The sequence below is a fragment of the Nerophis ophidion genome, linkage group LG06, assembly GCF_033978795.1.
Source record: "Nerophis ophidion isolate RoL-2023_Sa linkage group LG06, RoL_Noph_v1.0, whole genome shotgun sequence".
In the NCBI taxonomy this organism is placed as follows: domain Eukaryota; kingdom Metazoa; phylum Chordata; class Actinopteri; order Syngnathiformes; family Syngnathidae; genus Nerophis; species Nerophis ophidion.
This window is the reverse complement of record NC_084616.1, coordinates 76030558-76056530: the sequence shown is the minus strand read 5'-3', so window position 1 is coordinate 76056530 and position 25973 is coordinate 76030558. Positions and strand designations below refer to the sequence as shown.

General features: G+C 44.4%; 1 protein-coding gene across 1 annotated transcript in view; it reads right to left on the bottom strand.

The window, feature by feature from the left end:
* celsr3 (cadherin, EGF LAG seven-pass G-type receptor 3) overlaps positions 1–25973 on the bottom strand; it is a 245899-nt gene that overhangs the window by 22663 nt on the left and 197263 nt on the right. The window contains 5 exon segments of the mRNA XM_061904867.1: positions 3620–3793; positions 3894–3985; positions 7564–7661; positions 19704–19820; positions 21475–21601. Of these exon segments, the coding sequence (XP_061760851.1) occupies positions 3620–3793; positions 3894–3985; positions 7564–7661; positions 19704–19820; positions 21475–21601 (608 nt within the window).

Below are 25973 nucleotides of genomic sequence, written 5' to 3'. Positions count from 1 at the left end.
AATAGCTCTTGCTGCTGGAGGCTCACATTGAAAACAATGTGAGGACGTGAGGAGCTCTCACCCTTGTGACGTCATCGTCTGCTACTTATGGTGAAGGCAAGGCTTTTTTATCAGCAGCAAAAGTTCACCGCAGCCATCAGACTTCAAGGTATGTCTTTACAATCTCACTAAAACACTATTAAAACAATAAGCAGATAAGGGATCTTCCAGAATTATCCTAGTAAATGTGTCTAATTACATCTGAAACGCTCACACTGCCGCCGCCTGGAGCCGTCGCTTTTTATTTTTATTTATTTATTTTTTTCTAGTCCTTTGCTATCAATATCATCATCCACAAATCTTTCATCCTCGCTCAAATTAATGGGGAAATTGTCGTTTTCTTGGTACGAATAGCTCTTGCTGCTGGAGGCTCCCATTAAAAACAATTTGAGGACGTGAGGAGCCCTCACCCTTGTGATGTCATCGTCTGCTACTTCCGGTAAAGGCAAGGCTTTTTTATCAGCGGCAAAAGTTTACCGCAGCCATCCGACCTCAAGGTATGTCTTTACAATCTCACTAAAACACTATCAAAACAATAAGCAGATAAGGGATCTTCCAGAATTATCCTAGTAAATGTGTCTAATTACATCTGAAACGCTCACACTGCCGCCGCCTGGAGCTGTCGCTTTTTATTTTATTTTATTTTATTTTTCTAGTCCTTCGCTATCAATATCATCATCCACAAATCTTTCATCCTCGCTCAAATTAATGGGGAAATTGTCGTTTTCTCGGTCCGAATAGCTCTTGCTGCTGGAGGCTCCCATTAAAAACAATTTGAGGACGTGAGGAGCCCTCACCCTTGTGACGTCATCGTCTGCTACTTCCGGTAAAGGCAAGGCTTTTTTATCAGCGGCAAAAGTTCACCGCAGGCATCCGACCTCAAGGTATGTCTTTACAATCTCACTAAAACACTATCAAAACAATAAGCAGATAAGGGATCTTCCAGAATTATCCTAGTAAATGTGTCTAACTACATCTGAAACGCTCACACTGCCGCCGCCCGGAGCCGTCGCTTTTTATTTTATTTGATTTATTTTTTTTCTAGTCCTTCGCTATCAATATCATCATCCACAAATCTTTCATCTCCACTCAAATTAATGGGGAAACTGTCGTTTTCCCGGTCCGAATAGCTCTTGCTGCTGGAGGCTCCCATTAAAAACAATGTGAGGACGTGAGGAGCCCTCACCCTTGTGACGTCATCGTCTGCTACTTCCGGTGAAGGCAAGGCTTTTTTATCAGCGGCAAAAGTTCACCGCAGCCATCCGACCTCAAGGTATGTCTTTACAATCTCACTAAAACACTATTAAAACAATAAGCAGATAAGGGATTTTCCAGAATTATCCTAGTAAATGTGTCTAATTACATCTGAAACGCTCACACTGCCGCCGCCTGGAGCCGTCGCTTTTTATTTTATTTTATTTTATTTTTTCTAGTCCTTCGCTATCAATATCATCATCCACAAATCTTTCATCCTCGCTGAAATTAATGTGAGGACGTGAGGAGCCCTCACCCTTGTGACGTCATCGTCTGCGACTTCCGGTGAAGGCAAGGCTTTTTTATCAGCAGCAAAAGTTCACCGCAGCCATCAGACTTCAAGGTATGTCTTTACAATCTCACTAAAACACTATTAAAACAATAAGCAGATAAGGGATCTTCCAGAATTATCCTAGTAAATGTGTCTAATTACATCTGAAACGCTCACACTGCCGCCGCCTGGAGCCGTCGCTTTTTATTTTTATTTATTTATTTTTTTCTAGTCCTTTGCTATCAATATCATCATCCACAAATCTTTCATCCTCGCTCAAATTAATGGGGAAATTGTCGTTTTCTTGGTACGAATAGCTCTTGCTGCTGGAGGCTCCCATTAAAAACAATTTGAGGACGTGAGGAGCCCTCACCCTTGTGATGTCATCGTCTGCTACTTCCGGTAAAGGCAAGGCTTTTTTATCAGCGGCAAAAGTTTACCGCAGCCATCCGACCTCAAGGTATGTCTTTACAATCTCACTAAAACACTATCAAAACAATAAGCAGATAAGGGATCTTCCAGAATTATCCTAGTAAATGTGTCTAATTACATCTGAAACGCTCACACTGCCGCCGCCTGGAGCAGTCGCTTTTTATTTTATTTTATTTTATTTTTCTAGTCCTTCGCTATCAATATCATCATCCACAAATCTTTCATCCTCGCTCAAATTAATGGGGAAATTGTCGTTTTCTCGGTCCGAATAGCTCTTGCTGCTGGAGGCTCCCATTAAAAACAATTTGAGGACGTGAGGAGCCCTCACCCTTGTGACGTCATCGTCTGCTACTTCCGGTAAAGGCAAGGCTTTTTTATCAGCGGCAAAAGTTCACCGCAGGCATCCGACCTCAAGGTATGTCTTTACAATCTCACTAAAACACTATCAAAACAATAAGCAGATAAGGGATCTTCCAGAATTATCCTAGTAAATGTGTCTAACTACATCTGAAACGCTCACACTGCCGCCGCCCGGAGCCGTCGCTTTTTATTTTATTTGATTTATTTTTTTTCTAGTCCTTCGCTATCAATATCATCATCCACAAATCTTTCATCTCCACTCAAATTAATGGGGAAACTGTCGTTTTCCCGGTCCGAATAGCTCTTGCTGCTGGAGGCTCCCATTAAAAACAATGTGAGGACGTGAGGAGCCCTCACCCTTGTGATGTCATCGTCTGCTACTTCCGGTGAAGGCAAGGCTTTTTTATCAGCGGCAAAAGTTCACCGCAGCCATCCAACCTCAAGGTATGTCTTTACAATCTCACTAAAACACTATTAAAACAATAAGCAGATAAGGGATTTTCCAGAATTATCCTAGTAAATGTGTCTAATTACATCTGAAACGCTCACACTGCCGCCGCCTAGAGCCGTCGCTTTTTATTATATTATTTTTTTTTTTTCTAGTCCTTCGCTATCAATATCATCATCCACAAATCTTTCATCCTCGCTCAAATTAATGTGAGGACGTGAGGAGCCCTCACCCTTGTGACGTCATCGTCTGCTACTTATGGTAAAGGCAAGGCTTTTTTATCAGCAGCAAAAGTTCACCGCAGCCATCCGACTTCAAGGTATGTCTTTACAATCTCACTAAAACACTATTAAAACAATAAGCAGATAAGGGATTTTCCAGAATTATCCTAGTAAATGTGTCTAATTACATCTGAAACGCTCACACTGCCGCCGCCTAGAGCCGTCGCTTTTTATTTTATTTATTTATTTTTTTTCTAGTCCTTCGCTATCAATATCATCATCCACAAATCTTTCATCCTCGCTCAAATTAATGTGAGGACGTGAGGAGCCCTCACCCTTGTGATGTCATCGTCTGCTACTTCCGGTAAACGCAAGGCTTTTTTATCAGCGGCAAAAGTTCACCGCAGGCATCCGACCTCAAGGTATGTCTTTACAATCTCACTAAAACACTATTAAATCAATAAGCAGATAAGGGATCTTCCAGAATTATCCTAGTAAATTATCCTAGTAAATGGTAATCAAAGTTCCACGATATCAGAAAAAACTGTATCTCAAATGGAAAATAAAAACAAGACGAGTGGCGTAGTCAACTACCTTTGGTACCGTTGTGGGCGGGCTCGGTGAGCAGGCGCTCGCCGTGATTGGAGCGTTTGAAACGCCGCTGGATGCGACCTCGCAGGCGGACGTTGTCCTCGCTCTCAGACGACGGGATGGAGAGACTGCGCTCCTCGTCCATGGAGAGGTCCGAGTCGGAATCGGAATCCTCGCCTTGTGAGACACAATCCACAAATGGATCTGGAGTTTTTACTGCACATATTGATGTGAAACCTATATCTTCGATCAAAGTAGCGCTTACATAAGTGTTTACCTCCATCTCGGTGAAACATGGCCACGTCCAGGTCCGTCGCTCCGGTTTGAACGATGCTCTGCTCCAGAGTTTGACGAGCTAGGAGATTTTCTCTAAGAAAGCAAGCAAAGAAGGTCAAGTGGGACACAGTGGGTGCGCTCATGCAGACTAATAGAGGACCTCCACTCAAATATTGCATGTCTTCTACAAACGAGCACTGAGCTATGGAAAGAAAGAAGATTAGTGTTGCTCTACATGCGCCATTTCATCGTCACCCCACTGACCCACTAAGTCAGACCTGGGCAAATTCAGGCCCGGGGGCCACATGCGGCCCGCTGAGCTTGAAGCCACACAATACAGGATTGACAAACACATTTCGGGAGAACATCCTCACGGTAGCACAACATAAACGCAACACAACTAATACCCATAATCCTTTGTATTCATGACACACACTGAATATATTTTACACCCCCGCACCCCCAACCCCGCCCACCTTACCGACGCACAGGGGGGGGGGGGGGGTTTGGGGTGTATAAAATAGTCAGGAAGTTTCATCAATCAATCAATCAATGTTTACTTATATAGCCCTAAATCACTAGTGTCTCAAAGGGCTGCACAAACCACTACGACATCCTATTGCTAACGATGGACTCTGATGCGTCATCTATGTTGCTGCTCCTCAATCTTAGCGCTGCTTTCGATACAGTCGATCATAATATTTTATTAGAGCGTATCAAAACACGAATTGGTATGTCAGACTCAGCCCTGTCTTGGTTTAAGTCTTATCTTACTGACAGGATGCAGTGCGTCTCCCATAACAATGTGACCTCGGACTATGTTAAGGTAACGTGTGGAGTTCCCCAGGGTTCGGTCCTTGGCCCTGCACTCTTCAGCATCTACATGCTGCCGCTAGGTGACATCATACGCAAATATGGTATTAGCTTTCACTGCTATGCTGATGACACCCAACTCTACATGCCCCTAAAGCTGACCAACACGCCGGATTGTAGTCAGCTGGAGGCGTGTCTCAATGAAATTAAACAATGGATGTCCGCTAACTTTTTGCAACTCAACGCCAAAAAAACGGAAATGCTGATTATCGGTCCTGCTAGACACCGACCTCTATTTAATAATACAACTCTAACATTTGACAACCAAATAATTAAACAAGGCGACTCGGTAAAGAATCTGGGTATTATCTTCCACCCAACTCTCTCCTTTGAGGGACACATTAAAAGCGTTACTAAAACGGCCTTCTTTCATCTCCGTAATATCGCAAAAATTCGCTCCATTTTTGTCCACTAAAGACGCTGAGATCATTATCCATGCGTTTGTTACGTCTCGTCTCGATTACTGTAACGTATTATTTTCGGGTCTCCCCATGTCTAGCATCAAAAGATTACAGTTGGTACAAAATGCGGCTGCTAGACTTTTGACAAGAACAAGAAAGTTTGATCACATTACACCTGTACTGTATATACCTTTATATACATATATACATACATATATACCTATACTGTATATACCTTTATATACATATATACATACATATATACCTATACTGTATATACCTTTATATACATATATACATACATATATACCTATACTGTATATACCTTTATATACATATATACATACATATATACTTATACTGGCTCACCTGCACTGGCTTCCTGTGCACTTAAGATGTGACTTTAAGGTTTTACTACTTACGTATAAAATACTACACGGTCTAGCTCCATCCTATCTTGCCGATTGTATTGTACCATATGTCCCGGCAAGAAATCTGCCTTCAAAGGACTCCGGCTTATTAGTGATTCCCAAAGCCCAAAAAAAGCCTGCGGGCTATAGAGCGTTTTCATTTCGGGCTCCAGTACTCTGGAATGCCCTCCCGGTAAAAGTTCGAGATGCCACCTCAGTAGAAGCATTTAAGTCTCACCTTAAAACTCATTTGTATACTCTAGCCTTTAAATAGACTCCCTTTTTAGACCAGTTGATCTGCCGTTTCTTTTCTTTTTCTCCTATGTCCTACTCTCCCTTGTGGAGGGGGTCCGGTCCGATCCGGTGGCCATGTACTGCTTGCCTGTGTATCGGCTGGGGACATCTCTGCGCTGCTGATCCGCCTCCGCTTGGGATGGTTTCCTGCTGGCTCCGCTGTGAACGGGACTCTCGCTGCTGTGTTGGATCCGCTTTGGACTGGACTCTCGCGGCTGTGTTGGATCCATTATGGATTGAACTTTCACAGTATCATGTTAGACCCGCTCGACATCCATTGCTTTCCTCCTCTCCAAGGTTCTCATAGTCATCATTGTCACCGACGTCCCACTGGATGTGAGTTTTCCTTGCCCTTATGTGGGCCTACCGAGGATGTGGTAGTGGTTTGTGTTGTGGTTTGTGCAGCCCTTTGAGACACTAGTGATTTAGGGCTATATAAATGAACATTGATTGATTGATTGATACGGTTTGGATTTTCTCAGCCTTTAAAGAACTGCCGCGCTGAAAACCATTTCAAAGATGGCCGCCGTGCGCAGACAGTGAGGGAGACGTTTTTTCTTCTTCTTCTTTTTCTGCTGCTGTTGCGCACGCACCAACATTCGTGAGGGAGGGGCTGTGATCGTCTATACCAGGGGTCGGGAACCTTTTTGGCTGGGAGAGCCATGAAAGCCAAATATTTTGAAATGTATTTCCGTAAGAGCCATATAACATTATTAACAATTACAACAGTCAGGTTCAAACACTGATGACATCTATTAAACAGACAAGAAGCAAGGAATTAAACAGAGACAGGAATCAATTTAGCTCAATGGGGAGAGAAACCTGTAGACCTGTACACTTGTACAATTCTACGCCTTTTCGTTCATTTGGACTTTCCCAGATTACAACAACTAAATGTGTGCATCTCTTATTCTTTTTAATGACATTGTTATTCTGAAGTTAGCTATACTTTTGACCATTAATGCGACTTCTTGAACAGGTGCGTTAGAAACGGATAGATGGATTAAAATGCATGAGAATGTTTTGTATTTTGAAGAATATTTTTAACACTGTGATTACCAGCGGAATTATTAAATACTTATCCTGGTAAGCAACGTCAGCTAAGATTTATCTGAGAGCCAGGTGCAGTCATCAAAAGAGCCGCATCTGGCTCCAGAGCCATAGGTTCCCTACCCCTGGTCTATACCAAGATGGCTACCAGGTGCCGCAGCTAAGCCAATATGTTTTAAAGTAAAAACAACCGTCCGACATTTTTTATTTTGGGTACTTACATATGAGCCTGACTGTTGTGGCGTTTTAAGGACTTCTGCACTTTTTATGCTACGGTAAAGACAATGAATGGTCCGGTTTTGATTTTATTAGCCTTCAAAGAACCGCTACGCTGAAAAAAAATTCTAAGATGGCCGCCTTGCGTTCACACAGAGAGCTAGACGTTTTTTTTCGGCTTTTTTTCTTCCTACCACTCTTATAAATGGCATAAAAGCGCCAGTGACACAATATTAACATTAGTCGTGCTTCGCCCTTGTGTGAAATATTTGTTAAGATGGCTGCCGGCTAGCTACCGCTTATCCGGGCTTGGGTCGCGGGGGCAGCAGCCAAAGCAGTCCCGTCCATCGCTGCTTGCAGCTTGAATTTTTCCTTGTTTTTGAACACTGACTTTTTGCAATGTGCAAGTAGGAATGTGCTTTCTTACCTGGCAGAGCTGACGGAGGAGATGGTGGAGGCTCCCAAGGTGATGCGGTGCAGCCCACTCTGCTCCAACAAGGAAGCGTTGTGATAGGGATTCTGGACCTGAACCAACACAAGGAGTTTAGAGGAATGACTCAGTCACTCTTACACTCCACCCAGTATCAGCCGAAGCGTAGATTTTGACACCCCTGGAATTGAAGGGGTGTCAAAATACAGAGTGACTGAACAAAGCCGTGGGCCAAGGTTGAACAAATAAACCTTTTAATAGGGACCCAAACAAGTTTTGCATTGAATATTAACAAGGGAGGCTTATATAACTTTATAATGACATGCAAAATCAAGGTTTAAATAATAATATTTTTTTATTTTTTTTATCAATGGCATATCAAATAAAATTTCAATAAAAATTGAATGCCTCTGTTCTATTTCCAGCCTTCTGAGGTAAATATCCATCCATCCATCTTCTTCCGCTTATCCGAGGTCGGGTCGCGGGGGCAACAGCCTAAGCAGGGAAACCCAGACTTCCCTCTCCCCAGACGAAGTGGCTGGGGAGAGGGAAGTCTGGGTTTCGTCTAGCTCTTCCCGGGGGATCCCGAGGTGTTCCCAGGCCAGCCGGGAGACATAGTCTTCCCAACGTGTCCTGGGTCTTCCCCGTGGCCTCCTACCGGTTGGACGTGCCCTAAACACCTCCCTAGGGAGGCGTTCGGGCGGCATCCTGACCAGATGCCCGAACCACCTCATCTGGCTCCTCTCCATGTGGAGGAGCAGCGGCTTTACGTTGAGCTCCTCCCGGATGGCAGAGCTTCTCACCCTATCTCTAAGGGAGAGACCCGCCACCCGGCGGAGGAAACTCATTTCGGCCGCTTGTACCCGTGATCTTATCCTTTCGGTCATGACCCAGAGCTCATGACCATAGGTGAGGATGGGAACGTAGATCGACCGGTAAATTGAGAGCTTTGCCTTCCGGCTCAGCTCCTTCTTCACCACAACGGATCGGTACAACGTCCGCATTACTGAAGACGCCGCACCGATCCGCCTGTCGATCTCACGATCCACTCTTCCCCCACTCGTGAACAAGACTCCTAGGTACTTGAACTCCTCCACTTGGGGCAGGGTCTCCTCCCCAACCCGGAGATGGCACTCCACCCTTTTCCGGGCGAGAACCATGGACTCGGACTTGGAGGTGCTGATTCTCATTCCGGTCGCTTCACACTCGGCTGCGAACCGATCCAGTGAGAGCTGAAGATCCCGGCCAGATGAAGCCATCAGGACCACATCATCTGCAAAAAGCAGAGACCTAATCCTTCGGCCACCAAACCGGAACCCCTCAACGCCTTGACTGATCCTAGAAATTCTGTCCATAAAAGTTATGAACAGAATCGGTGACAAAGGACAGCCTTGGCGGAGTCCAACCCTCACTGGAAATGTGTTCGACTTACTGCCGGCAATGCGGACCAAGTTCTGACACTGATCATACAGGGAGTGGACCGCCACAATAAGACAGTCCGATACCCCATACTCTCTGAGCACTCCCCACAGGACTTCCCGAGGGACACGGTCCAATGCCTTCTCCAAGTCCACAAAGCACATGTAGACTGGTTGGGCAAACTCCCATGCACCCTCAAGAACCCTGCCCAGAGTATAGAGCTGGTCCACAGTTCCACAACCAGGACGGAAACCACACTGTTCCTCCTGAATCCGAGGTTCGACTGTCCGAGGTAAATATCAGAATAAACTATTTTCCACATTAAAAATAAAATCACAATAATGAATGAATCAAACATTCGCGCCTTGAAGTAGCAAGAGAAAGTGCATGAATAAAACGGTAATTATTGCTCATTTTGCTACTCTGAATTGCTTTAACACTGAATATGGAACAATCATCGCTTATATAACTTCATAGTGCAAAATCAACTTTCAAAGAACAAACGAGAAAAACATTAATGGTACATTAAATACAATTTAAATACAAAATGTAATGCCTCTTTTCTATTTGCAGCCTTCTGAAGTAAATATCAACATTAACATTTTCCACAAGCTAATAAATTTGAAATTTGGTGGTGGCGGGGGGGGTGTATATTGTAGTGTCCCGGAAGACTTAGTGCTGCAAGGGGTTCTGTGTATTTGTTCTTTTGTGTTTATGTTGTGTCACGGTGCGGATGTTCTCCCGAAAAGTGTTTGTCATTCTTGTTTGGTGTGGGTTCACAGTGTGGCGCATATTTGTAACAGTGGTAAAGTTGTTTATACGGCCACCCTCAGTGTGACCTGTATGGCTGTTGACCAAGTATGCATTGCATTCACTTGTGTGTACAAGCCGCATTAATTGTGTGACATGACAAGTTGGAGAGAACGCTTAAAGCAGTACCTTTAAAGGGGAACATTATCACAACTTCAAAAGGGTTAAAAAACAATAAAAATCAGTTCCCAGTGGCCCGTTGTATTTTTTGAAGTTTTTTTCAAAATTTTACCGGTCCCCGAATATCCCTAAAAAAATCTATAAAGTGCTTGATTTTCGCTATTTGCGATGCGACTATCCATTTCCCTGTGACGTCACACAGTGCTGCCAATGTAAACAAACAATGGGAATACCACAGCAAGATATAGTGACATTAGCTCGGATTCAGACTCAGATTTCAGCGACTTAAGCGATTCAACAGATTACGCATGTATTGAAACGGATGGTTGGAGTATGAAAATATTGAAGAAGAAACTGAAGCTATTGAGCGAATAGCTATTGACGCTATTCATAGCCATAGCATGGCTGAATAGCTGCGTTAGCATCGCCGGTAAAATGTGCGGACCAAACGATCGGGACTTTCGCATCTTGTGACACTGGAGCAACTTAAAATCTTCGATTGGTAAGTGTTTTTTTCGCATTAAATGTGGGTGGAAGGAAACGTAATATAGTTGCAAATGCATCTGCAGGTTATCCATACATCTCTGTGCCATGTCTGTCTTAGCATCGACGGTCAAATGTGAAGACACTCTGGTACATTCAATGGGGGTCTGGCGGCAGATTTCTTGCCAGTGGTGCAACTTGAATCCCTCCCTGTTAGTGTTGTTACACCCTCTGACAACACACCGACGGGGCATGATGTCTCCAAGGTTCCAAAAAAATAGTCGAAAAAACGGAAAATAACAGGGTTGAGACCCGGTGTTTGTATCCATCCATCCATCCATCCATCATCTTCCGCTTATCCGAGGTCGGGTCGCGGGGGCAACAGCCTAAGCAGGGAAACCCAGACTTCCCTCTCCCCAGCCACTTCGTCTAACTCTTCCCGGGGGATCCCGAGGCGTTCCCAGGCCAGCCGGGAGACATAGTCTTCCCAACGTGTCCTGGGTCTTCCCCGTGGCCTCCTACCGGTTGGACGTGCCCTAAACACCTCCCTAGGGAGGCGTTCGGGTGGCATCCTGACCAGATGCCCAAACCACCTCATCTGGCTCCTCTCCATGTGGAGGAGCAGCGGCTTTACTTTGAGTTCCTCCCGGATGGCAGAGCTTCTCACCCTATCTCTAAGGCAGAGACCTGGAAACTTATTTCGGCCGCTTGTACCCGTGATCTTATCCTTTCGGTCATGACCCAAAGCTCATGACCATAGGTGAGGATGGGAACGTAGATCGACCGGTAAATTGAGAGCTTTGCCTTCCGGCTCAGCTCCTTCTTCACCACAACGGATCGGTACAACGTCCGCATTACTGAAGACGCCGCACTGATCCGCCTGTCGATCTCACGATCCACTCTTCCTTCACTCGTGAACAAGACTCCAAGGTACTTGAACTCCTCCACTTGGGACAGGGTCTCCTCCCCAACCCGGAGATGGCATTCCACCCTTTTCCGGGCGAGAACCATGGACTCGGACTTGGAGGTGCTGATTCTCATTCCGGTCGCTTCACACTCGGCTGCGAACCGATCCAGCGAGAGCTGAAGATCCCGGTCAGATGAAGCCATGAGGAACCACATCATCTGCAAAAAGCAGAGACCTAATCCTGCGGTTACCAAACCGGAACCCCTCAACGCCTTGACTGCGCCTAGAAATTCTGTCCATAAAAGTTATGAACAGAATGGGTGACAAAGGACAGCCTTGGCGGAGTCCAACCCTCACTGGAAATGTGTCCGACTTACTGCCGGCAATGCGGACCAAGTTCTGACACTGATCATACAGGGAGCGGACCGCCACAATCAGACAGTCCGATACCCCATACTCTCTGAGCACTCCCCACAGGACTTCCAGAGGGACACGGTCCAATGCCTTCTCCAAGTTCACAAAGCACATGTTGGGCAAACTCCCATGCACCCTCAAGAACCCTGCCGAGAGTATAGAGCTGGTCCACAGTTCCACGACCAGGACGAAAACCAGACTGTTCCTCCTGAATCCGAGGTTGGACTATCCGACGTAGCCTCCTCTCCAGTACACCTGAATAAACCTTACCGGGAAGGCTGAGGAGTGTGATCACACGATAGTTGGAACACACCCTCCGGTCCCCCTTCTTAAAGAGAGGGACCACCACCCCGGTCTGCCAATCCAGAGGTACCGCCCCCGATGTCCACGCGATGCTGCAATGTTGAAAATGAAAATGGTATATATTGACGCTTACATAGGTCTGCTGATAATGTTCCCCTTTAAGGCACGTCCCCAATATTGTTGTCCGGGAAGAAAATTGGGAAAAATTCGGGAGAATGGTTTCCCCCGGGAGATTTTCAGGAACTTCGGGAGTTTCCCAGAAAAAACAGGAGGGTTGTAAGTAATACCCTTAGCGGTGAATGCGGTGTTATAATTCCGGCAGGCCAGCTCTAATGTTAATTTGATAATGCCTCAATGGCCAAATGAAATTACATGGCGGCCCAAATTTTGCCCATGGGCCAGAGTTCGACACCCATGTTCTACTCTATTTGGACCCTGTCGTGACGGGGGTGGGGGGGGGGGTCGCAGCTTGCCGCGGGCTTTTTTCTCCCGAAATGCAGACGGACCACTCTGGACATGGCGTGCAGGTCGGAACATGGTTTATTCCACAAAACATCAAAGTAGCACAAAAAATGGAAAACAAGTCACACTCGAAGCTAATGCTACTATTAGCATGGACTATGGCCGAGAAATAAACACGTAACTGTGGCATGACAAAAAAACGACTTAGGTAGCGGTGTTGCATGAGGCAAATAAAACTCACGTGGCGACGGCATGATGTGAACAAACAGCATAAACTATAACAATGACGCCAGGCCGACTGACCGGCAATGGCAGGCTTAAATAATGCCTCTGATTAGTACTCGAATAGCAGGTGAGCGGCCAAACACTAATCAGAGACAGGTGAACATAATTGGCAACCAAAACCAACTCAAGGAAGTGCACAAACCGGAACTAAAAGATTCTAAAACTAACAGAACATAACTAAACAAAACATGATTCAGACCAGTGGCTCTCAAATGGGGGTACGTGTACCCCTGGGGGTACTTGTAGGTATGCCAAGGGGTACGTGAGATTTTTAAAAAATATTCTAAAAACAGCAAAAATTCAAAAATCCTTTACAAATATATTTATTAAATAATAATTTAACAAAATATGAATGTAAATTAGGGTTAGGGTTGGGGCCCTAGTCTGTGAATGTGAGTGTGAATGTTGTCTGTCTATCTGTGTTGGCCCTGCGATGAGGTGGCGACTTGTCCAAGGTGTACCCTGCCTTCCGCCCGATTGTAGCTGAGATAGGCGCCAGCGCCCCCCGCAACCCCACAAGGGAATAAGCGGTAGAAAATGGATGGAATGATGAATGTAAGTTCATAAACTGTGAAAAGAAAAGCAACAATGCAATATTCAGTGTTGACAGATAGATGTTTTCATTAATATTGATGTTAAATATTTCTTTTTTTGTGAAGAAATGTTTAGAATGAAGTTGATGAATCCAGATGGATCTCTATTACAATCCCCAAAGAGGACACTTTAAGTTGATGATTACTTCTATGTGTAGAAATCTTTATTTATAATTGAATCACTTGTTTATTTTTCAACAAGTTTTTAGTTATTTTCTTATCTTTTCTTCCCAAATAGTTCAAGAAAGACCACTACAAATGAACAATATTTTATACAATTTAATAAATCAGAAACTGATGACATAGTGCTGCATTTTACTTCTTTATCTCTTTTTTTTTTCCAACCAAAAATGCTTTGCTCTGATTAGGGGGTACTTGAATTCAAAAAATGTTCACAGGGGGTACATCACTGAAAAAAAAGGTTGAGAACCACTGATCTAGACCACAGATCATGACAGAAAGACTTTCTTCAAGACTTTTTAATGGGTCTGGGGGCTTTTTTAAAAAAAAAATCCAACTCTCTTTGTTGACATTTTCAAATAGACAGAAAAGAGTGCAAGTCGAAACAGTACAATTTTAAAGTCAGTAAATTCTTCACACCCCTTCCCTTGAAACCCAAACTGCCCTAAAACCCTACCAACCCACACAGGTGGACTCCGACTTAAACAAGTTGAAAAACTTATTGGGGTGTTACCATTTAGTGGTCAATTGTACGGAATATGTACTGTACTGTGCAATCTACTAATAAAAGTATCAATTAATCAATCAAAAGGTCAAACCAACAAGGGACATATGGCACAAACACACAACAACGGCGTGGGGACGGCGTGGCGCAGTGGAAGAGTGGCCGTGCGCAACCCGAGGGTCACTGGTTCAAATCCCACCTAGCACCAACCTCGTCACGTCCGTTGTGTCCTGAGCAAGACACTTCACCCTTGCTCCTGATGGGTGCTGGTTGGCGCCTTGCATGGCAGCTCCCTCCATCAGTGTGTGAATGTGTGTGTGAATGGGTAAATGTGGAAGTAGTGTCAAAGGGCTTTGAGTACCTTGAATGAAGGTAGAAAAGCGCTATACAAGTACAACCCATTTATTTATTTAACAAGTACGACAACAAAAACAAACACATTCACACATACACCAATATTCCATCCATTGCACCCGGTCTCCCTTAGAGGGGCGGGGGGTCAACCACATCTCCGGTCCTCTCCAAGGTTTCTCATATTCATTCACATTGACGTCCCACTGGGTTGTGAGTTTTTCCTCGCCCTTATGTGGGCTCTGAACCGAGGATGTCGTTGTGGCTTGTGCAGCCCTTTGAGACACTCGTGACTTAGGGCTATATAAATAAACATTGATTGACGATGATAAGCAATTAGATTACTTGTCATTAGTTAAAGTAACTTTTTTCCTGACACTAGAAATGTGTTGGGAAAAATATTCCCTGTCAGTTATCGTTGTCAACTCGCGAGGTTAAGAAGCTTTGACATCAGCAGTTAAAATAGGACACGACCTCAGCTTCCGATAAAGTATCAGACCCATGTACTCCTCCTTCATATTTGATGAGTCGGAAAGGTAAGAGATGATTTCTTATGTGCATAGTTTGACGGAGCAAGGGGGTTAAAACACGGTCCAGTTAGTACGTCTAATAATAGTCCGACAGTGAGAGGGTTTTCTTTTTTAACGGAAATGGAGGTTAAAAGGGTGGATGAACTTTGTCTTAACTAAGATGCCGCAGCGCTATGCACACACAATGTGAGATATGCTGGGTGCTGTATTATTCTATGTGGGTCAGTACCCAATCCCCGGAGGCAGGAGGAGAATGAGAGGACAGGAGAAGATGGATGGCGGGAATGAGCTCACTGAGGTCAGTGCAGCAGAAGATGTAAAGCAGGGGTGCCCATTACGTCGACCGCGAGCTACCAGTCGACCGCGGGGGGTGTGTCAGTCCATCTCCAGCCAGGCTTTTAAAAAAAAATAGACCTAAAAATGAGTGATCATCAATCTTCACCAAGACGTCACTTAAATGACATTCACGGTACCGGAGGGTCTTGTGAGATGACGCTGGCTGCTGCAAGATCATTATTATGAAAATATGACCGAGAGGAAGGCGAGAAACACTTTTTATTTCAACAGACTCTCGCGCCGTACCTTCCGTCAAAACTCTAAAGGCCGACTGCACATTTCCTATCTTCACAATAAAAGCCCTGCTTCATGCTGCCTGCGCTAACTAAATACAGAGTCTCGGAAAACTGGCGTGCACAAGCGATCCCTCAGAAAGCTGGCGTGCACATCACTTGTGCACGCCAGCTTTCTGAGACTCTTATTTTGTTAGCGCAGGCAGCATGAAGCAGGGCTTTTATTGTGAAGATAGGAAATGTGCAGTCGGCCTTTAGAGTTTTGACGAAAGTCTGTTGAAATAAAAAGTGTTTCTCGCCTTCCTCTCTGTCATTTTTTCATAATAATGAAGTGGCAGCAGCCAGCGTCATCTCACAAGACCCTCGGGTGCCGTGAATGTCAATCAAGCAAGCTACGGAATTTGCCGCCAATGTTTTTCTTGTAAAGTGTATGGAAGCTGGATGAATTAGATGCCAAAAACCAACCACTTTCATGTGGTATTGTACAGAAAGGACAACTTTTTTTCTCCTCCATTTGAAAATGTGGGCGTTATCATCATTACTGTCTGATTCCAATCAATGCAAGTCATCAGAATCAGGTAATACACCAACTTATATTCTTGTCTTGGTGAAAGAAAGACATCTATATGTGTTACACATGCTTGTATTATCATTAAACACATTTAACTTGTTTACAAAAATGTCTCTTTCATAAATAAATAAATATAAATGATATATATAAATGAGGTAGATCCCCTCGAGTTGGTCAATTGAAAAGTAGCTCGCCTGCAGAAAAAGTGTGGGCACCCCTGATGTAAAGTATAAACTTATAAAATGATTTATAACCGAACATTTCATTAGGCACGATTACACGATCCAATGAGATCCATTAGATCAGTGTTTTTCAACCCGTGTGCCGTGGGAAATTACGCAACTTCACCTAATTGGTACAGTAAATATTTTTTTGCAAATCAATAATTATAATCTGCAAATAACGTGCCGTTGCTTAGTGTCTGTGCTGTGTAGAACTCGGCAGGGTAACCACGTAATACTCCACGTCAGTAGGTTGTAAAAGTTGGAATGTGTCGGGTGAGACGAATATGGTTTGTTGTGGTCCCGATATGCAGACCACAGCGGGAGGCAGGGTGCAGGTAAAAAAAAGATATGCAATGCTTGAACCAAAAATGAACAAAGGGGAAAGGGAAAGGCTATGCAAAGCGAAAGTAAAACTGAACTGGCTAAGAAGTAAACAGACATAAAATGCTGGACGACAGCAAAAACTTACGGCGTCCACAAAGTACATCCGTACATGACATGGCAATCCAAAAATATTTTTAGTAACTCAATAATTATAATCTGGAAATAATGTGCCGTTGCTTAGTGTCTGTGCTGTGTTGAACTCGGCAGGGGTACCAAGCTTTGTGAAAGTCGGAATTTGTCGGGTGAGACGAGGATGCCTTGTTTTGATCCCAATATGCAGACCACAGCGGGAGGCAGCATGCAGGTAAAACGGTATGTAAGGCTACCACCAAAAATGAACGAGAGGGAAACAAAAAGGCAATGGCTATGCAAAGCGAAAGTAAAACTGAACTGGCTACAAAGAAAACAGACACAAAATGCTGGACGACAGCAAAAACTTACGGCGTCCACAAAGTACATCCGTACATGACATGACAATCAAAAAGTATTTTCAGCAAATCAATAATTATAAACTGGAAATAATGTGCCGTTGCTTAGTGTCTGTGCTGTGTTGAACTCGGCAAGGTAACCAAGCTTTATAAAAGTCGGAATGTGTCGTGTGAGACGAATATGGTTTGTTGTGGTCCCGATATGCAGACCACAGCGGGAGGCAGGGTGCAGGTAAAAAAAGATACGCAATGCTTGAACCAAAAATGAACAAAAGGGAAAGGGAAAGGAAAAGGCAATGGCTATGCAAAGTGAAACTGAAACGGAACTGGCTACAGAGTAAACAGAAAAAAAAATGATGGACAACAGCAAAAACTTACGGCGTCCACAAAGTACATCTGTACATGACATGACAATCAAAAATTAATTTTAGCAAATCAATAGTTACAATCTGGAAATAATGTGCCGTTGCTTAGTGTCTGTGCTGTGTTGAACTCGGCAGGGGTGCTGTCACGCCAAATTTCGTCTCCCTACAAAAACCTTCCCCTCCCATTTACTTCCGGGGTCATGATTAATACAGACCTTTTGTTAACGCTATATTATAAATATACAACGCTATATTATAAATATACAACGCTATATTATAAATATACAGATGTTTTGTTAACGCTATATCATAAAAATTTTTAAAAAACAATTTACAAACAAGCTATGGGATGACGCATTTACTTCCGGGGTCATGATTAATACAGATGTTTTGTTAACGCTATATCATAAAAACAATTAAAAAACAATTTACAAACACAAGCTATGGGATGACATAAGAGGAAACGTGACCCCAGAAGTAAATGCGTCATCCCATAGCTTGTGTTTGTAAATTGTTTTTTCATTTTTTTTATAATATAGCGTTGACAAAACGTCTGTATTTTTATAATATAGTGTTATATTTTTACAATATAGCGTTAATAAAACGTCTGTATTAACCATGACCCCAGAAGTAAATGGGGGGGAAGGTTTTTGTTTGGGGAAGAATGTTGGCGTGACAGCACCAAGCTTTGTAAAAGTCGGAATTTATCGGGTGAGACGAGGATGATTTGTTTTGATCCCAATATGCAGACCACAGCGGGAGGCAGCATGCAGGTAAAACGGTATGTAATGCTACCACCAAAAATGAACGAAAGGGAAACGAAAAGGCAATGGCTATGCAAAGCGAAAGTAAAACTGAACTGGCTACAAAGTAAACAAATGCTGGACGACAGCAAAAACTTACGGCGTCCACAAAGTACATCTGTACATGACATGACAATCAAAAATTAATTTTAGCAAATCAATAGTTACAATCTGGAAATAATGTGCCGTTGCTTAGTGTCTGTGCTGTGTTGAACTCGGCAGGGGTACCAAGCTTTGTAAAAGTCGGAATGTGTCGGGTGAGACAAGGATGCTTGGTTGTGATCCCAATATGCAGACCACAGCGGGAGGCAGTGTGCAGGTAAAACGGTATGTAATGCTACCACCAAAAATGAACGAAAGGGAAACGAAAAGGCAATGGCTATGCAAAGCGAAAGTAAAACTGAACTGGCTACAAAGTAAACAGCCACAAAATGCTGGACGACAGCAAAAACTTACGTTGTCCACAAAATACATCCGTACATGACATGACAATCAAAAAGTATTTTCAGCAAATCAATAATTATAAACTGGAAATAATGTGCCGTTGCTTAGTGTCTGTGCTGTGTTGAACTCGGCAAGGTAACCAAGCTTTATAAAAGTCGGAATGTGTCGTGTGAGACGAATATGGTTTGTTGTGGTCCCGATATGCAGACCACAGCGGGAGGCAGCGTGCAGGTAAAAAAAGATACGCAATGCTTGAACCAAAAATGAACAAAAGTGAAAGGGAAAGGAAAAGGCAATGGCTATGCAAAGCAAAAGTAAAACTGAACTGGCTACAGAGTAAACAGAAAAAAAATGCTGGACAACAGCAATAACTTACGGCGTCCACAAAGTACATCCGTACATGACATGACAATCAAATATTAATTTGAGCAAATCAATAATTACAATCTGGAAATAATGTGCCGTTGCTTAGTGTCTGTGCTGGGTTGAACTCGGCAGGGGTACCAAGCTTTGTAAAAGTCGGAATGTGTCGGGTGAGACGAGGATGCCTTGTTTTGATCCCAATATGCAGACCACAGCAGGAGGCAGCGTGCAGGTAAAACGGTATGTAAGGCTACCACCAAAAATGAACGAAAGGGAAACGAAAAGCAATGGCTATGCAAAGCGAAAGTAAAACTGAACTGGCTACAAAGTAAACAGACACAAAATGCTGGACGACAGCAAAAACTTACGTCGTCCACAAAGTTTAATTTTTTTAACGTTTTCTGCTGATGGTGTGCCTCCGTATTTTTTAATGACAAAAATGTGCCTTGTCTGAAAATGGTTGAAAAACGCTGCACTAGATTGTGTAAGATTTGATAAAATAATCTAGTTTTTTACAATACAGCAGCATGTTTTTTATATTGTAGTAGTTAGTGGTGTAGAAGAGCACTTAACGTCCACCTTATTGGTAATACATGGTCGTCTTCCGCAGTGTGCCTAACTCACCGTGTTCTGTGCTGGTCTTGGCGACTCTTCAAGACTCTTCTTACCCAAGCAGGCTACTCTCCAGGCCTCCTTCACCTCGGAGTTGAACACAGTGAAGACCAGCGACACCGACAGACCCTGGGAGACAAAAAAAAAAGCACAGTATGAGCGATTGTACCTGGGAGTACTACACATACAGTACAGGCCAAGAGTTTGGACACACCTTCTCATTTCAATGTGTTTTCTTTATTTTCATGACTATTTACATTGTAGATTGTCCCTGAAAGCATCACAACTATGACACTTGTGAAGTGAAAACCATTTCTTAAAGCTCATCGAGAGAATGCTAAGAGTGCGCAAAGCAATAATCAGAGGAAACGGTGGCTATTTTGAAGAAACTAGAATATAAAACCATCCATCCATCCATCTTCTTCCGCTTATCCGAGGTCAGGTCGCGGGGGCAGCAGCCTAAGCAGGGAAGCCCAGACTTCCCTCTCCCCAGCCACTTCGTCTAGCTCTTCCCAGGGATCCCGAGGCGTTCCCAGGCCAGCCGGGAGACATAGTCTTCCCAACATGTCCTGGGTCTTCCCCGTCGCCTCCTACCTAGGGAGGCTTTCGGGTGGCATCCTGACCAGATGCCCGAACCGCTTAATCTGGCTCTTCTCGATGTGGAGGAGCCGTTGTTTTCCTTTGAACTCCTCTTGGATGGCAGAGCTTCTCACCCTATCTCTAAGGGAGAGGAAACTCATTTCGGCCGCTTGTACCCGTGATCTTGTCCTTTCGGTCATGACCCAAAGCTCATGACCATAGGTGAGGATGGGAACGTAGATCGACCGGTAAATTGAGAGCTTTGCCTTCCGGCTCAGCTCCTTCTTCACCACAACAGATTGATACGTCTGCATTACAGAAGACGCTGCTGCTTATAACAGAGCAACAGGTGATGAGATAACAAGGCCCCCCCCCCCCCCCCCACACACACACACAAACACACACACATACACAGTTAGCTTCAGAATATCAATACTATTACAAAGAATAAGAGACCTATTATACTCTAGAAATGTTGGTCTTACTTAAAAATGCACGCGTTTAATTGTCCATCCATCCATTTTCTACCGCTTATTCCCTTTTGGGGTCGCGGGGGACGCTGGCGCCTATCTCAGCTACAATCGGGCGGAAGGCGGGGTACACCCTGGACAAGTCGCCACCTCATCGCAGGGCGCGTTTAATTGTGTTCAGTGTTGAAAAAAATATTATTTGGCTCTTACGTAAATACATTTTAAAATATTTGGGCTTCTTGGCTCTCTCAGCCAAAAAGGTTCCCGAGCACTGCTCTATACCAGGGGTAACCAACCTTTTTGAAACCAAGAGCTACTTCTTGGGTACTGATTAATGCAAAGGGCTACCAGTTTGATACACACTTCAATAAATTGCCAGAAATAGCCAATTTGCTCAATTTACCTTTAACAAATAAATCTATATATATCTATATATATATATATATATATATATATTAGGGCTGTGAATCTTTGGGTGTCCCACGATTCGATTCAATATCAATTCTTGGGGTCACGATTCGATAATATATCGATTTTTTTTTCGATTCGATTCTCGATTCAAAAACAATTTTTTTCCAGATTTAAAAGGATTCTGTATACATAACTCCACATGTGTTCATTCATAGTTCTGATGCCTTCAGTGACAATCTACAATAGTCATGAAAATAAAGAAAACCCATTAAATGAGAAGGTGTGTCCACAAACGCCTGGCCTGTACCGTACTTTGTGCCTACCTGCACCAGACAGAGGACGTCAAAGATGTAGTAGAAAGCCAGGATGCTGTTGTTCACGGCCATCAAGCCACAGAGCCAGGTGGAGGTGGCCATCATCAGCAGCAGGAAGGCGTTACGAATGGTGGCGCTGCCAAGGAAGACAGGTTACTTCCACTCACGTCATCATGTCATTTTCATACTTGCCAACCCTCACGGATTTCAGTGCCCCTCCCGAAAATCTCCCGGGGGGGCCACCGTTCTCCCGATTCCCACCCGGACAACAATATCGCTACACCATCCTTCACTGGGCGCCGTTTCCGGCCGGACAATAATAACGGTTACACCTCGAAGTCGAGCGCGGCAATCAGAGCAGAAGACGAAGCAGAAGAAGAGACATGACGACGACGAGTAAGAAGAAGAACACTTGCAAGTTCCAAAATGATTGGGAAAAAAGAATTTCAATTCATCCAGGACTGTAGTTCAGACTTTGTTAGAAAAATTGATTCTATTTCAAAACTTTGTGTTGAAATGAGTACCTGGCAAGAAGACCAAAAGCTGTCTTTGAACCTTCCAAGAAGGCTTGCAAAACCCCACTGTGTAGGGGGGGAAGCAACATGAAAGGGTGTCTGTTTCTTTCATGTATTGTAATCAACAGAAAGATATTGTCTGACCCAAGGACTACGAAAGCGAAGAGGAAGCAGGACCAGACTCCCGCTCCATGCACTGCTTTTTTGAAGTCTTTTACCAACCTCTTTTTTGAACTCTTTTGCGACTTCTTTTTTGAACCGACCTTTTCTTTTCAACTGTTTTGTGATCAAAGGCGATGGTTGTTTACGACCCCCGTCCCTCTGGAACAGGGGTCGGCAACCCGCGGCTCTTTGGCAACTCTGATGCGGCTCAGCTGCACAATCGCCGATCCCCCAGATTATTGTGGGGAGATTCCGGAATTCAATGCCCCTCCCGAAAATCTCCCGGGGGGGCCACCGTTCTCCCGATTCCCACCCGGACAACAATATCGCTACACCATCCTTCACTGGGCGCCGTTTCCGGCCGGACAATAATAACGGTTACACCTCGAAGTCGAGCGCGGCAATCAGAGCAGAAGACGAAGCAGAAGAAAAGACATGGCGACGACGACTAAGAAGAAGAAGAACGCTTGCAAATTCCGAAATGATTGGGAAAAAAAGAATTTCAGTTCATCCAGGACTGTAGTTCAGACTTTGTTAGAAAAATTGATTCTATTTCAAAACTTTGTGTTGAAATGAGTACCTGGCAAGAAGACCAAAAGCTGTCTTTGAACCTACCAAGAAGGCTTGCAAAACCCCACTGTGTAGGGGGGGAAGCAACATGAAAGGGTGTCTGTTTCTTTCATGTATTGTAATCAACAGAAAGATATTGTCTGACCCAAGGACTACAAAAGCGAAGAGGAAGCAGGACCAGACTCCCCTCCATACACTGCTTTTTTGAAGTCTTTTACTAACCTCTTTTTTTGAACTCTTTTGCGACTTCTTTTTTGAACCGACCTTTTCTTTTCAACTGTTTTGTGATCAAAGGCGATGGTTGTTTACAACCCCCGTCCCCCTGGAATAGGGGTCGGCAACCCGCGGCTCTTTGGCAACTCTGATGCGGCTCAGCTGCACAATCGCCGATCCCCCAGATTATTGTGGGGAGATTCCGGAATTCAATGCCCCTCCCGAAAATCTCCCGGGGGGGCCACCGTTCTCCCGATTCCCACCCGGACAACAATATCGCTACACCATCCTTCACTGGGCGCCGTTTCCGTCCGGACAATAATAACGGTTACACCTCGAAGTCGAGCGCGGCAATCAGAGCAGAAGACGAAGCAGAAGAAGAGACATGGCGACGACGACTAAGAAGAAGAAGTACGCTTGCAAGTTCCGAAATGATTTGGAAAAAAAGAATTTCAGTTCATCCAGGACTGTAGTTCAGACTTTGTTAGAAAAATGTATTCTAAGTTATCACCAAAACTTTGTGTTGAAATGAGTACCTGGCGAGAAGAAACAAAAGCTGTCTTTGAACCTACCAAGAAGGCTTGTAAAACCCCACTGTGTAGGGGGGGACGCAACATGAAAGGGTGTCTGTTTCTTTCATGTATTGTAATCAACAGAAAGATATTGTCTGACCCAAGGACTACGAAAGCAAAGAGGAAGCAGGACCAGACTCCCGCTCCATGCACTGCTTTTTTGAAGTCTTTTACCAACCTCTTTTTTGAACTCTTTTGCGACTTCTTTTTTGAACCAACCTTTTCTTTTCAACTGTTTTGTGATCAAAGGCAATGGTTGTTTACGACCCCGTCCCCCTGGAACAGGGGTCGGCAACCCGCGGCTCTTTGGCAACTCTGATGCGGCTCAGCTGCGCAATCGCCGATCCCCCAGATTGTTGCGGGGAGATTCCGGAATTCAATGCCCCTCCCGAAAATCTCCCGGGGGGGCCACCGTTCATCCCCATTTCCACCCGGACAACAATATCGCTACACCATCCTTCACTGGGCGCCGTTTCCGGCCGGACAATAATAACGGTTACACCTCGAAGTCGAGCGCGGCAATCAGAGCAGAAGACGAAGCAGAAGAAGAGACATGGCGACGACGAGTAAGAAGAAGAAGAACGCTTGCAAGTTCCGAAATGATTGGGAAAAAAAGAATTTCAATTCATCCAGGACTGTAGTTCAGACTTTGTTAGAAAAATTTATTCTAAGTTATCACCAAAACTTTGTGTTGAAATGAGTACCTGGCGAGAAGAAACAAAAGCTGTCTTTGAACCTACCAAGAAGGCTTGTAAAACCCCACTGTGTAGGGGGCGAAGCAACATGAAAGGGTGTCTGTTTCTTTCATGTATTGTAATCAACAGAAAGATATTGTCTGACCCAAGGACTACAAAAGCGAAGAGGAAGCAGGACCAGACTCCCGCTCCATGCACTGCTTTTTTGAAGTCTTTTACCAACCTCTTTTTTGAACTCTTTTGCGACTTCTTTTTTGAACCAACCTTTTCTTTTCAACTGTTTTGTGATCAAAGGCGATGGTTGTTTACGACCCCGTCCCCCTGGAATAGGGGTCGGCAACCCGCGGCTCTTTGGCAACTCTGATGCGGCTCAGCTGCACAATCGCCGATCCCCCAGATTATTGTGGGGAGATTCCGGAATTCAATGCCCCTCCTGAAAATCTCCCGGGGGGGCCACCGTTCTCCCGATTCCCACCCGGACAACAATATCGCTACACCATCCTTCACTGGGCGCCGTTTCCGGCCGGACAATAATAACGGTTACACCTCGAAGTCGAGCGCGGCAATCAGAGCAGAAGACGAAGCAGAAGAAGAGACATGGCGACGACGACTAAGAAGAAGAAGAACGCTTGCAAGTTCCGAAATGATTGGGAAAAAAAGAATTTAAATTCATCCAGGACTGTAGTTCAGACTTTGTTAGAAAAATTTATTCTAAGTTATCACCAAAACTTTGTGTTGAAATGAGTACCTGGCGAGAAGAAACAAAAGCTGTCTTTGAACCTTCCAAGAAGGCTTGTAAAACCCCACTGTGTAGGGGGCGAAGCAACATGAAAGGGTGTCTGTTTCTTTCGTGTATTGTAATCAACAGAAAGATATTGTCTGACCCAAGGACTACAAAAGCGAAGAGGAAGCAGGACCAGACTCCCGCTCCATGCACTGCTTTTTTGAAGTCTTTTACCAACCTCTTTTTTGAACTCTTTTGCGACTTCTTTTTTGAACCAACCTTTTCTTTTCAACTGTTTTGTGATCAAAGGCGATGGTTGTTTACGACCCCCGTCCCTCTGGAACAGGGGTCGGCAACCCGCGGCTCTTTGGCAACTCTGATGCGGCTCAGCTGCACAATCGCCGATCCCCCAGATTGTTGCGGGGAGATTCCGGAATTCAATGACCCTCCCGAAAATCTCCCGGGGGGGCCACCGTTCATCCCCATTCCCACCCGGACAACAATATCGCTACACCATCCTTCACTGGGCGCCGTTTCCGTCCGGACAATAATAACGGTTACACCTCGAAGTCGAGCGCGGCAATCAGAGCAGAAGACGAAGCAGAAGAAGAGAAATGGCGACGACGACTAAGAAGAAGTACGCTTGCAAGTTCCGAAATGATTGGGAAAAAAATAATTTCAGTTCATCCAGGACTGTAGTTTAGACTTTGTTAGAAAATTTTATTCTAAGTTATCACCAAAACTTTGTGTTGAAATGAGTACCTGGCGAGAAGAAACAAAAGCTGTCTTTGAACCTACCAAGAAGGCTTGTAAAACCCCACTGTGTAGGGGGGGAAGCAACATGAAAGGGTGTCTGTTTCTTTCGTGTATTGTAATCAACAGAAAGATATTGTCTGACCCAAGGACTACAAAAGCGAAGAGGAAGCAGGACCAGACTCCCGCTCCATGCACTGCTTTTTTGAAGTCTTTTACCAACCTCTTTTTTGAACTCTTTTGCGACTACTTTTTTGAACCAACCTTTTCTTTTCAACTGTTTTGTGATCAAAGGCGATGGTTG